At 49.8% G+C, this 13,901-nt stretch overlaps 1 protein-coding gene across 1 annotated transcript in view; it reads left to right on the forward strand.

The window, feature by feature from the left end:
• KIF3C (kinesin family member 3C) overlaps window positions 1-13,901 on the forward strand; it is a 48,280-nt gene that overhangs the window by 19,528 nt on the left and 14,851 nt on the right. Inside the window, exons 2-5 of the mRNA XM_010345806.3 lie at window positions 5,875-5,976; window positions 6,948-7,070; window positions 8,174-8,292; window positions 10,047-10,163. Coding sequence (XP_010344108.1) covers window positions 5,875-5,976; window positions 6,948-7,070; window positions 8,174-8,292; window positions 10,047-10,163 — 461 coding nt within the window. The remainder of the gene's footprint in view (window positions 1-5,874; window positions 5,977-6,947; window positions 7,071-8,173; window positions 8,293-10,046; window positions 10,164-13,901) is intronic.

A 13,901-nucleotide genomic window follows, 5' to 3' on the forward strand; every position in this document is an offset into this window, starting at 1 on the left:
TAATTAAATTCTTTAAATCAAATTCTAATTAAATTCTTTAATTCTTTAATTTAAAATACTGCTATTCTTTAAAATACCTGTATTTTAATAATACTGGTAAGTATTTCCTCCAGGGTTAACTCTTGAAGTAACAAATTTCATAAATTTATTACCCTCTATGAACAGTAAAACTCCCTTTCATTTGTCCTAAAAACTGCTGCTATCAAACCTCAGGGCATAAACTCTTAACTCTACGTGCCAGGATGGATTGGAAAAGTCTGGATCTTTCCCTTTCACACCCAGTTTTGAATGTTTCGTTTCCAGACTTACCCTCTTTACCTTTCTTTGTCTTTGCAGACCGAAGAGTCCTATTTCTTCAAGTCTCTTGTAATAGCCCTGGGATGGTTTCGGCCACCCTTCTCTTGATCTTCTCTCTCCTTTATGTCTCTGGAGATGGCAGTAAAAGAACTACACACAGATTCAGCCTCATCATGGTTTTCGATGAGGGTATAATGTTTTGTTTCCAAAAAGCCTTCACGATGGTGCCCGGGCAGATGCTATTGATGTTTTTAGCTGTGGCAGCATATTCAGCCAGTGTCTTCTGGGAACAATGGAGTGTTACTCCTCCTCCTCCCATTTTTAGGACTTGTAACCGATTGCCCACAGCTATCATTTAATTAGTAGAGTTAGGATTCTTTTTCCCCAAAATGTAAAACCTGCCATTTTCTTGTCAGCTCACATAGGCTGGAAATTCTCTTGTACTTTATCCCCTAGGAGAATTTGGGGGTGTCTGTGAAGTCGGATAGTTCACCCATGCACTCCTTCTTGCACAGCTTCAGACATAGTCCTGTCGTTTTCCACTTGAGCGCCTTTCCATCCAGAGAATTACCTGTTTATTTCTGTTTCGCTTCCTCTTTCTCCATCTCCTCACTCCCCATGTAACTTTGAATAACCTCTGATGTGCAGCCTTGCCAGGAGTGCTTTCACCTGCTGAGTTCTGGTCACTGGCTTACCCGTGTGCTGAAAGAACCTATTCCGTCCCATTCTGAAAGAACTCTTGGAGATTAGTCAGACACGACTTCCTCTTGCCAGGAACATGTTGATTTCCTTTAGCAGGTTCTGCTTCCTTAAGGAGTCACCACAGCTCCTGCAATAGGAAGAGCCTGGGCTTTGGAGCCAGGCAGGCCTGGGCCGGGTCTCCATTAAAGTTTTTTGTTTCTAAGTCTCTCTCTCTTTTTTTTTTGTGATGGGGTCTTACTGTCGCCCAAGCTAAAGTGCAGTGACGCGATCTCAGTTTACTGCAGCCTCAACCTTCTGGACTCAAGTGACCCTCCTGCCACAACCTGCTGAGTAGCTGAGACCACAGGTTCACACCACCATGCCTGACTCATTTTCTTTTTCTTGAGACAGAGTTTCACTCTTGTTGCCCAGGTTGGAGTGCAGTGACGTGATCTTGGCTCACCGCAACCTCCACCTCCTAGGTTCAAGCAATTCTCCTGTCTCAGTCTCTCAAGTAGCTGGGGTTACAGGCGTGCGCCACCACGTCCGGCTAATTTCGTATTTTTAGTAGAGATGGAGTTTCTCCATGTTGGTCAGGTTGGTTTTGAGCTCCCGACCTCAGGGGATCCACCTACCTCAGCCTCCCAAAGTGCTGTTTTATATATAAAAACCCCACTGTTTCTATGTATTTTATAGAGATGGGTTTTGCCATGTTGCCTGGGGTGGTCTTGAACTCCTAGACTCAAGGGATCCATCCACCTCAGCCTCCCAAAGTGCTGAGATTACAGGCATGAGCCATCCTGCTCAGCTGCATCTCCATTTAAATTTAATGGCCCTGATGTGACCTTGGATGGGTTACTTAACCTCCCTGAGTTTTCACTGGAGAAATGAGAGTGCTAATAGTATGCATGCGCCTTACAGCAGCCCTTTTCAAACATTCTTGTGCATCCAGATTCCCTGGGATCTCAGTTCAATGTGGATCTCCATTCACAGGGTCTGAATTTCTTATTTGATTTGCTTATTGATTTTTCAGATAGGGCCTTGCTATGTTGCCAAGCTGATCTTGAATCCCTGGGCTCAAGCGATCCTCCCTCCTCAGCCTCCCAAACAACTGGGACTACAGGCAGGAGCCACCACACCTGGCTCTGGGTTGTTAAAAAGCTCCCCAGGTGATTCTAACATGCAGCGAAATTTGAGAGCGAGTGTCTTTTTTTTTTTTTTTTTTTTTTTTTGAGACGGAGTTTCGCTCTTGTTACCCAGGCTGGAGTGCAATGGCGCGATCTCGGCTCACCGCAACCTCCGCCTCCTGGGTTCAGGCAATTCTCCTGCCTCAGCCTCCTGAGTAGCTGGGATTACAGGCACGCGCCACCATGCCCAGCTAATTTTTTGTATTTTTAGTAGAGATGGGGTTTCACCATGTTGACCAGGTTGGTCTCGATCTCTCGACCTTGTGATCCACCCGCCTCGGCCTCCCAAAGTGCTGGGATTACAGGCTTGAGCCACCGCGCCCGGCGAGAGCGAGTGTCTTTTTACTAGGTGCCAAAGAACAAAGAATGCTAGAGTCACATAAAATGCTGGGGAAAATGAAAGGTCTCAGGGTTGAAATGAACCAATGTGTCCCAGATTCAAAGGCCAGGCCAGATAGCAGGCTTCTCAAGACCTGTGACCCAATTGTTAGGGGATCAGGTATCCATGGTCCACAACAGCAGGGGCCTCCTCTATGTGGTTCTTTCCTCTCTCACCCCCACCCCCACCCTTCCTGCCAGGTTTCCTAGATGATTGGGCTCCATGCCAATGAGTGTGAATCGACCAATGCGGGGAAGAGAAACTGGGATTAAGAGAGCCCCAGGTGGCTGGGCTCGGTGGCTCACGCCTGTAATCCCAGAACTCTGGGAGGCTGAGGTGGGCGGGTCACTTGAGGTCAGGAGTTTGAGACCAGCCTGGCCAACATGGTGAACCGCCTTTTCTACTAAAAATACAAAATTAGCTAGGTGTGGTGGCATGTGCCTGCAGTCTCAGCTACATGGGAGGCTGAGGCAGGAGAATTGCTTGAACCCGGGAGGCAGAGGTTGCAGTGAGCCGAGATTGCGCCACTGCACACCAGCCTGGGCAACAGAGTAAGACTCTCTCTCAAAAAAAAAAAAACGAGAGCCCAAGGAAGGGACTTGAAACCCACTCTGGGACAACCCTCAAGGATTCTGTTTGGTTCATCGAGTATGTATTGAGCACTTGGTATCTGCCACGCACTGTGCTAAGTCCAGGAACCCTGAGATATGAGCAAGATATGACTGCCACCCCGAGGGAGCTCGCAGGGAGACAGCATGTCAACAAATAATGATTCTATTATGAGAAATAGTAGGAATATGGCCTGGTTACTGAGGGGGCCCGAAAGAGCAGTTTCGAGGGGATCAGGGAAAATTTCCCAATGGTCAAGATGTCTCTTGCAGAAGAAGTAGCAGTTTTCCAGTTAGATGTGGAGTGGGAGGAGGAACCCAGGCTTGTGAAGGGCCACGGCACACTGAGGGGGCTGGAATTCTTTTGGTGAAGCTGGAGTGCAGAGCACATGTGAAGCGTGAGTGGTGACAGGAGCCCGGGAGGCCAGGCCAGCTCCTGGGGCCTCTCACTGCAGCCAACCTTGGATTTCATGCTGCAAGGAATGGAGGTCCATTCAGTAGTTTGAATTCAAGGAGCAACCATTCAGAGTTGTGCTGGGTTTTTTTGTTATTTGTTTTTGTTTTTTTTTTTCACAATGAAGTCTCACTCTGTCGCCCAGGCTGGAGTGCAGTGGCATGATCTTGGCTCACTGCAGCCTCTTCCTCCCAAGTTCAAGCAATTCTCCTCCCTCAGCCTCCTGAGTAGCTGGGACTACAGATGCGCTTCACTACACCTAGCTAATTTTTGTATTTTTGGTAGAAATGGGGTTTCACCATGTTGGCCAGCTGGTTTTGAACTCTTGACTTCAGGTGATCCACCCACCTCGGCCTCCCAAAGTTCTAGGATAATAGGTGTGAGCCACCTCGCTTGGCCTAGAGTTATGTTTTTAGTGGATCCACCCAGGTGTCATGTGGCGAATGGGTGGAAGGGGAAACTGAGGCAGCGGGGAGCCCCACCCCCCAGCAGTGGTCCAGGGGAGTTGTGGGAGCTGCAATGAAGTCAGCATGTACCAGTGAGAATGAAAAAGAGGGGGTGGTGGGAGCCTCACTAAGGAGCAGGTTTGATGGCCTCGACTCACTGGGCAGATGCAGCGGGGGAGAAGTAGGGCAGGGATGAGGCGAGGCAGGTGAATCACCTAGGGTGCAGTGTAAGGGATTATTCCCTCTCACGGTCCTGCAAATGCTGACCTGGAATGCGAAGGAAGAGGCTAGGATGGGTTTAGGTCTGTGAAAAGGTGGGGGGGTAAGTGGGGAGACCATGAACCAGGAGCCCAAGCGGCTGCAGTGTGGCCAAATGGACGGAGCCCAGGCCTCAAGGCCCCTTCCTCCCGCCTTAGCCTCCAAGGCTGTGTGGGGCTGGAGTGAGGCTGGTGTCTCTCTGGCTGGCCCAGCTTTGCTCACCATCTCTGGGTGCCTTCACACAGCCCAGTCCCTGACCTCCCAAAGGCCACTGTTAACCCTTGTCTGGCTCTGTTCCCAGAGATGTGGCTCTTGCAGGTGGTCTCCTGCTCCCCCAGTCTGACAGTGCCCCCTGCTTTGAGATCCCTCAGACAGGTCAGCTGTTTCCACTGGGAAAAATTCCAGTGGAGAAGCAGCCAGCTTTTTCCGCTGGTTCAAGGTGATTTCAACCTTCCAGGAGGCCCTTGATGAAGCCAGAGGACAGCTGGGTACCTTGGGACAGCACCTTCTTCTGATTTTCATTTTCTAAAATTTCACATCGGGCACCCCCCAAACCAGAGTAAGTTCCAAGAGGGTGCCGGCAGCACCCTCTTGAAAACACATTTTATGTAGTCACAGTTTACACAAAGCTGATATTATTTCATCTTAAGAATCAAAAACACTGACCGAATGTCTGTGCCAAGCACTGACTAGGGGCTTTCACAGAGTGAGGCTGGGGGTGCAGGGTTCAAATCTGACCTCTTTGCTACTCAACAGCTGCATGACCTGAGGCTGGTCATTTTCAGTGTCTTCACTTGTTAAATGGGGAGGGGAAGAGTCCCTCTCAGGAGAGGATGGAAACTACGGTGTTAAAGGTTTAGCTCAGCACCTAACGGATACTTAGCGCTTGGCAAACGTTTGGTAGCCATCCAGGAACGTAGACAGTGTTTCGATATTATAGATGACAGACCTGAAGGGAATAATTGGCCCAAAGCCTCGAGGTAAATGGGTAGAACCCAAGTCTTCCTGGCCCTCCCCAAAGCTCCTGCTGTGCTGGGCCCTATGCTCTTCCTTCTTGCTGTGCAGTCTGCCCCCTTTGGCTTTTCTTCTGCTTTCCACATAAGCTGACGATTTAGACCCTTTCCTGCTGCCTGTATTGAGAGCTGTCTTCTTGAGTTGGAAGCCGGTTAGCTACAGGCTGGACTACCCGGTGACTGTGCCTTTCCCAATCCTCAACACCAGCTGGGGCCTGGTTGCCAGGATTAGATTGCCACCCCCTACCTCCTCCTAGCCCTGGTGAACCAACCTTTCCTGTGTATCCGAAGCAAACAGGTCAGGTGCCCTAGATTCCCCGAGGGGGTCCCTCTCTGCCTCCCTAGTGTTCTGCTGACAATGGGAGCCTTGTGCTGGGACCTGAGACGCCAGAGGGGAAAACTCCATTCTCCCTGAAAGCCACAAAGTTCCATCTGGGACACATCTTGTGTCCACTCCTGGAAGGACCACAGAACGGGGAAGCAAAATCTCTCCAGCTGGCGATGCTGTGGCCCTTTGCAAAGCCCACCTCCCAGCCCCTCTGTGTCCCCAGGCGATGGAGAGCAAGCTGCTCATCGGGGGCAGGAACATCATGGATCACACCAACGAGCAGCAGAAGATGTTGGAGCTGAAGAGGCAGGAGATTGCTGAGCAGGTAGGGCTGTGATGCGCTAGGTCACCTTGCAGAGCATGGCCTGCAGCTCATGTCTGGGTGGGGCAGGGCAGTAAACCATCGTGGACTCTGGATCTCTGGGATTACAGTGCTGAGAATCGCAGACATGCCACCCTGGGTCCCGCAGGTCTGCTAGCCCAGGGTCTTCCCCCTGGCAGGGGCACAGCTAGCTGGTGGGTGAGAGGACGTGATGGCTCTCCGCGACATCAGCCTCCACAAGGCACCTGCTACTAATTCCTGGGCCTTCCACAAGGTGGTGTGAGTTCTTTGCCAACTGTATGACTGTTTCCCCAAATAATCAAGAACCACAATTTATTTATTATTTATTATTATTATTTTTTTTTTGAGATGGAGTCTCGCTGTGTCGCCTGGGCTGGAGTGCAGTGATGTGATCTCGGCTCACTGCAACCTCCACCTCCTGGGTTCGAGCAGTTCTCCTGCCTCGGCCTCTTTAGCTGGGACTGCAAGCACAGGCCACCATGCCCGGCTAACTCTTTGTATTTTAGTAGAGATGGGGTTTCACCGTGTTAGCCAGTCTGGTCTCGATCCCCTGACCTCGTGATCCACCCGCCTCAGCCTCCCAAATTGCTGGGATTACAGGCGTGAGCCACCGCACCCGGCTGAGCATGTTGGTCTTACCAATCAACTATTAAATTACTTGAGGAGAAGAGAGAGGCAGCTTGGAAGGCAATGGGTGTGCTGTGCCTCCATCTGTGTGACTGACACCCCCGGAGTAGGCCAGCTCTTAGGGTTGGGGTCTCCGTCCACATGAGGCAGAGCCTGGCAAAGGCAAGGCCCTGGGAGCTGAGAGAAGGGTTCCCAGGGGCTCTGCAGGATTGGGTGGGAGCAGTGGGCAGGTCCCATGACAGGCAGAGTGAGCCAGTCCCCTGAGCTTTCTTGGCCCTCCGGAGTACATGCTGCTCCTTCGAGCCCCCTGCCCGTCCTTGGCCTAGAAACGTCGTGAGCGGGAAATGCAGCAGGAGATGATGCTTCGAGACGAGGAGACCATGGAGCTCCGGGGCACCTACACATCCCTGCAGCAGGAGGTGGAGGTCAAAACCAAGAAACTCAAGAAGGTAAGACCTGCAGCAGGACGGGTCACAGTGTGCTGGAGGCCCACCTCTGCCCAAGGGCGTGTGCCTCTGGACCTCCTCCCCATTTTGCTGGAACTGCTGAACCCGAGTTGCTTGGCTTGGGCCTCAGGGGTGAGCAGCAGTGGGAGGCAGGAGGCTGGGGCCAGGGGTGGAGTAGAGCCTTTTCTCCTGGGCCTGGGTGGGTGTGACAGGCTTTGAACTCTGTCACGTGCAGTATCCAGGGTTACCGTCCTCATGGTCCTGAGTAAGTTCCCCTTCTCCGTGTCACCAGTGAGTCACACTTGGGATCGCTGGGCCTGGAGCAGGGCCAGGGGAATGCAGAGAGGCTGAGGAGGAGACTGAAACCCAGGGAAGCTCAAGTGGGGAGCACAAGGCCCTCAAGGACGTGTCAAGGGATGAGAATAGCCGCTCACCAGGACTCTGCAGAGCCCGTGGAAGGGGAAGACATGTGCATGTGAGGGGGTCGAGGGCAGGAAACAGCGAAGCTCCAGCCTGGATTCTGGGAAAAACTAGAGACCCCTTCAGGGTTGCTGATGTGGCGGAGGCCCAGCCACTGCAGCAGTGACCACGGACCCAGCTCTCGGTGGCTTTGGAGAGGAGCAGGATACCTGTGCTGCCTCCACACCCCACTTTTCAGAGCCCCTGAAGAGACTGGAGTGGGAGGAGCCACCTTCCAAACTCGTTCAGGCTGCCTGCTCCCTAAGCCCTGGGTCACCAAATGAGACCTGGGTCCTAGTTCCGGCTCTTCTCGTGGCTGGTTGTGTGACCTTGAGCAAGTCTGTCCCTGGCTTCCTCATCTATAAAAGGAGGGTATTGGACCAAAGGTCCCTGGGGTACCTTCCTGTTTGAACATTCCACGATGCTGATAGCAGCTGAGAAAGAGCAGGCAATGGCCACAGGCCTCAGATGGGGGTGGAAGGGCAGCCTGAAATGGGTTCAGCACAGAGAGGAGCTGGGACCAGGACCCCCAGCCTCATCCTAGGCTGAGTCAGTGGACACAGCCTGCAGCGCTGCGGCGCAGGCTGGGTGACTGGGGCCGCGTCACCACACCCAGCAGCCTCTGAGTGGCACCTGTCCCCACCCAGCTCTATGCCAAGCTGCAGGCGGTGAAAGCGGAGATCCAGGACCAGCACGACGAGTACATCCGCGTGCGGCAGGACCTGGAGGAGGCGCAGAATGAGCAGACCCGCGAACTCAAGCTCAAGTAGGGCCCTCAGCTCTTTCCCTTCTGGGTCCCCACGGCCAGCCTCACTACTCAGGCCTCTCCTTCCCTAAGGCCTCATCCTGACTGTCTCCCCTCCCATGAGTCCCTTAGGAATAAAATACGTCTGAGGACTGGGGGGGTGGGGGCCCAGGCGCTGGAGTTTCTTCTGCTTCCTCTGCCTGTATTTGATGGCCCCCTGAAATGGAAGCTAGATGCCGGCCAAAAGTATCTCCAAAGGTCCTGAGGCTACCATCTTTGCATAATAAGCAATGATTTTAAATTAAAAAAAAATTTCTGCCGGGCGCGGTGGCTCAAGCCTGTAATCCCAGCACTTTGGGAGGCCGAGGCGGGTGGATCACGAGGTCAAGTGATTGAGACCATCCTGGTCAACATGGTGAAACCCCGTCTCTACTAAAAATACAAAAAAAAAAAAAAAAAAATTAGCTGGGCATGGTGGCACGTGCCTGTAATCCCAGCTACTGAGGAGGCTGAGGCAGGAGAATTGCCTGAACCCAGGAGGCGGAGGTTGCGGTGAGCCGAGATCGCGCCATTGCACTCCAGCCTGGGTAACAAGAGCGAAACTCCGTCTGAAAAAAAAAAAAAAAATTTTAAAAAAATGTGTATACATAGTAGGTGTATATATTAATATTTATGGGATACATGAGTTTTTGTTTTGTTTTGTTTTTGGAGACGGAGTTTTGGCTTTATCCAGGTTGGAGTGCAGTGGTGCAATCTTGGCTCACTGCAGCCTCCACCTCCCAGGTTCGAGTGATCCTCCTGCCTCAGCCTGCTGAGTAGCTGGGATTACAGGCGTACACCACAATGCCTGGCTAATTTTTGCATTTTTAATAGAGATGGGGTTTTGTCATGTTGGCCAGGCTGGTCTCCCACTCCTGACCTGAGGTGACCTGCCCACCTCGGCCTCCCAAAGTGCTGGGATTACAGGTATGAGCCACCACGCCCAGCCACATGAAATGTTTTGATACAGGCGTGCAAATGTGAACTAAGCACATCATGGAGAATGTATCCATCCCCTCAAGCATTTATCCTTCAAGTTACAAACAATCCAATTACATTCTTCAAGTTATTTTAAAACATACAATTGCCTGGGTGTGGTGGCTCACACCTGTAATCCCAGCACTTTGGGAGGCCGAGGTGGGTGGATCACCTGAGGTCAGGAGTTTGAGACCAGCCTGGCCAATGTGGTGAAACCCTGTCTCTACTAAAAATACAAAAATTAGGGGGATGGAGCAAAAAATACAAAAGGAAAAAGAAAACAGAAAAATACAAAAATTACCCAGGCGTGGTGGCATGTGCCTGTAATCCCAGCTACTCAGGAGGCTGAGGCAGGAGAATAGCTTGAACCCGGGAGGTGGAAGTTGCAGTGAGCCAAGATGGTGTCACTGCACTCCAGTCTGGATGACAAGAGCAAAACTGTCTCAAAAAAAAAAAAAATCTATATATATATATATATATATATATATACATACAATTGTTATTATTGAGTATAGTCACCCTATTGTGCTATTAAGTAATAGTGCTTATTCATTTTTCTACTTTTTTGTACCCATTGGAAGCAGTGATTTTCAAGCTACAGTATTTCAGTAGGAATCCCTTCCCTTAACTTCTCGATTTTCTATCATCCATGTTCCCCCTGCCTCTCGGCTTGTTGCATCTAATCCTTCAGCCCTCACATGCACCGTGTAGCCTCTCGCTCACTCAGTTCCTCATTGCTCCTTCATTACTGCTCCCAGGTACCTAATCATTGAGAACTTCATTCCCCCGGAGGAGAAGAACAAGATCATGAACAGGCTTTTCCTAGACTGTGAGGAGGAGCAGTGGAAGTTCCAGCCACTGGTGCCAGCTGGCCTGTGAGTCTCTAACCCCGCTGTCTGGGCTGGGGCATTTGTGGGTCCACTCCAGGTCGGGGATGATGAAGGGGCTGAGGCCCTGCCTGCAGGGAGACAGATGTTTTGTGGGTTGGGGAAAAGATGGGGAGGATGCTGATCGGGGATGAATTTTTCAGGATCTAATTGGTAGGGGTCTCCGTGAAGGAAGGGTGTCATGGGAAAAAAAGTGTCTCATTGGCCTGGGATGCAGAAAATACCCTGTGAGGGGTCTCGGGAAGGAGGAAGAGCATCCTGGCCTCTCAGCAATCCTAGCGAATGGTAACATCTGGCCAGGTCTGGTAAATACTCATATGTTAGGTGCCTGAAATAGCAACCGTAGCTAATATTTGCCAAGTGCTACTGTGTGCCTGGTGCTGTGCGAGACTCAGGAGACAGAAAATAAATTAGACGTGGCCTGAGCTCATAGTCCAATGGGAACTAAGTAATCAGATCGTGATGTGATAAAGCTGTGATCCAGTCTCAGTGGGCTGCTTATCGGGGTGATTCAGCATTTCCAGCTGTTTCCACATCCTAGCCCTTGGATGCAGCTGTGGTCATGGGCTGAGTATGCAGCTCCCTCTGCTGGTGGCCTTGAGGAACATCCCAGCAGAGTGATTGCCTCACCCCGCTCAACAATGAGCCCTTGCAAATCTGTATAAAGAGGTGTTTAGGAGGCTGGAGACTGATGCACCTTCCTGAAGAGTCTTTGCTTTCTCTAGGCTGGGAATATTAATGTTAACATAGGGCAAGAGTCTCCCAAAAGCTGGTATGGGAAGCTAGCAAGAGGTCTATAGCTTCTCACTGAAGCAACTGAAGTATCATGCCTGGTGTTTTGTTGTTTTTTTTTTCCCTTTCTTTCTTCTTTTTTAAACAACTATAGCTTAGATGCCTATTTGATCTTTCTGAAAGGCTGATCTTACTTAAGGTGGTACCACATAAGTTTGTAAGCGGCAAGCGCATGAGCAGAGAACTTTTCAGTGGTATCACTTTGCACCTACAATCCACCTTTCCAATCTAGGTAGAGGTTCTCAACAGTACATCAGCTATTGCAGAGGTTTTCCACCCTGGCTGCAGCTGGAATACCTGTGAGTTGGGCTCCAGAAAGTCTGATTTAAAAGATCCCAGGCTGGCCGGGCGCGGTGGCTCAAGCCTGTAATCCCAGCACTTTGGGAGGCCGAGGCGGGTGGATCACGAGGTCAAGAGATCGAGACCATCTTGATCAACATGGTGAAACCCCGTCTCTACCAAAAATACAAAAAATTAGCTGGGCATGGTGGCGCGTGCCTGTAATCCCAGCTACTCAGGAGGCTGAGGCGGGAGAATTGCCTGAACCCAGGAGGCGGAGGTTGCGGTGAGCCGAGATCGCGCCATTGCACTCCAGCCTGGGTAACAAGAGCGAAACTCCGTCTCAAAAAAAAAAAATAAATAAATAAAATAAAAAAAATAAAAGATCCCAGGTTGGCCAGGTGTGGTGGCTCATGCCTGTAATCCCAGCACTTTGGGAGGCTGCGGCAGGGATCACCTGAGGTCGGGAGTTTGAGATCAGCTTGACTAACATCAAGAAACCCTGTCTCTACTAAAAATACAAAAAATTATCCAGGTGTGGTGGCACGTGCCTTAATCCCAGCTACTCGGGAGGGTGAGGCAGAATTGCTTGAATCCAGGAGGCGGAGATGGCAGTGAACCGAGTTCACACCATTGTATTCTAGTCTGGGCAATAAGAGTAAAACTCCATCAAAAAAAAAAAAAGGTTCCCATCCCAGTCTTCAGTTTTGTGATTCTGCATTTGAAGGCAGACTAGAAAACCACTGCTCTAGTGTCATTTGGCAGAGTTAGATGCTGCTGAGGCTTCACTCTGTCAAATTATCTTACGCTTAGAAAAGTTCTGTCTGCCTGTTGTGGTGGCTCACACCTGTAATCCCAGCACTTTGGGAGGCCGAGGTGGGTGGATCACTTGAGTTCAGGAGTTCGAAACCAGCCTGGCCAACATAGTGAAACCCTGTCTCTACTAAAAATACAGAAATTAGCCGGGTGTGGTGGCAGGCACCTGCAATCCCAGCTACTGGGGAGGCTGAGGCAGGAGAATTGCTTAACCCGGGAGGCAGAGGTGGAACGAAGGAAGGAAAGGAGGGAGGGAGGGAGGGAGGGAAGGAGAAAAGGAAGTTAATTCATAATCAGTAAGGGTGATTAGGCTTGCTTTCTGAATCTAAAGTAAGATTAGGCTTGTTTTCTAAATCTGGCTTACAGGTTCCTAAACTAATAAGTGGGTTTGTAACACATTTGGATGAAGGACATTGACACCACATAGAAAATACTAGTGTACTGTTTAATAATAGTTTGGGGAATGAACAATTTTATCTTTAAACTATATTGCAATGTCTGAATTTGGGCAGCAAATATCTCTTAGTGTACTTAATATTTGGATTAACAGCCAGGAGTAGGATTAGCTCAACATGTTTTCATTGCAATATGCATTTCAAAAGCATATTTTACATTTAAGATAAGTCGCTATATTCTGTGTATATACCGTTTTTTAATTTAAGTTATATGGGGTGAGCATACTGTGTTTCCTTAAAAATTTCTTGGAATCCTCATTTTCAGTGGCAACAGGCTTATCTTTGGATAGTTTTGTAATATACCCTGTTGTTGAATATGTTGGTTAATTCTCCAACAATCCACAGAGGTGTTATGAACTGGCAGAATTTTTTCCTATACTTCATATCTCAATCGTAAGCTGCTGAAATGGGCTTCTAGGAAAGTGAAGTTAAGAGTCTGCAAGTGGGTCTGGCTAACCTCCAGTTTCACTTGGAAGCTGGGGAAAGAAAACTTTTTCTAGAACCCATTGAGCTGCTTGTCTCTCGGGATAAGATGTGTTCAGGGAAATGTTCCTAACTTTTGTCTTTTTTTTTTTTTTTTTTGGAGTTTCACTCTTGTTACCCAGGCTGGAGTGCAATGGTGCGATCTCGGCTCACCGCAACCTCCACCTCCTGGGTTCAGGCAATTCTCCTGCCTCAGCCTCCTGAGTAGCTGGGATTACAGGCACGCACCGCCATGCCCAGCTAATTTTTTGTATTTTTAGTAGAGACGGGGTTTCACCATGTTGACCAGGATGGTCTCAATCTCTTGACCTCGTGATCCACCTGCCTCGGCCTCCCAAAGTGCTGGGATTACAGGCTTGAGCCACCACGCCCGGCCTGGTTCCTAACTTCTGACCATGGTCTGGAACCATTATGGAAATAAAAGGATGGTTTCCGATGAATGTAATATAAATGCCTTTATCTCTATGGAGACAATCCTACTGAAATTTTTCTTTTCTTTCTCTCTCTCTTTCCCTCTCTGTCTTTCTCTCTTTCTTCCTTTCATTATTTTCTTTCTTCCTTCCTTGCTTTCTTGGTTTCTTTTCTCTTGAGTTGGGATCTCACTCTGTCACCTAGGCTGGAATATATAACTGCAGCCTCGAGCTCCTGGGCTCAAGTGATCCTCCTGCCTCAGCCTCCCGAGCAGCTGGGGCCACAGGCATGCACCACCACACCAGCTAAATTTTTTATCTTTTGTAGAGATGGGATCTCACTTTGTTGCCTAGTCTGGTCGTGAAGTCCTGAGCTCAAGCAATCCTCCTGCCACAGCCTCCCAGTGTTGGGATCACAGGCGTGAGCCACCCCACCCAGCCTGGACTTCCACTCCTTATTTATGCTATTTATTTCTCTGTATTATTTTTGA

Source organism: Saimiri boliviensis, chromosome 1, assembly GCF_048565385.1.
Source record: "Saimiri boliviensis isolate mSaiBol1 chromosome 1, mSaiBol1.pri, whole genome shotgun sequence".
NCBI lineage: Eukaryota > Metazoa > Chordata > Mammalia > Primates > Cebidae > Saimiri > Saimiri boliviensis.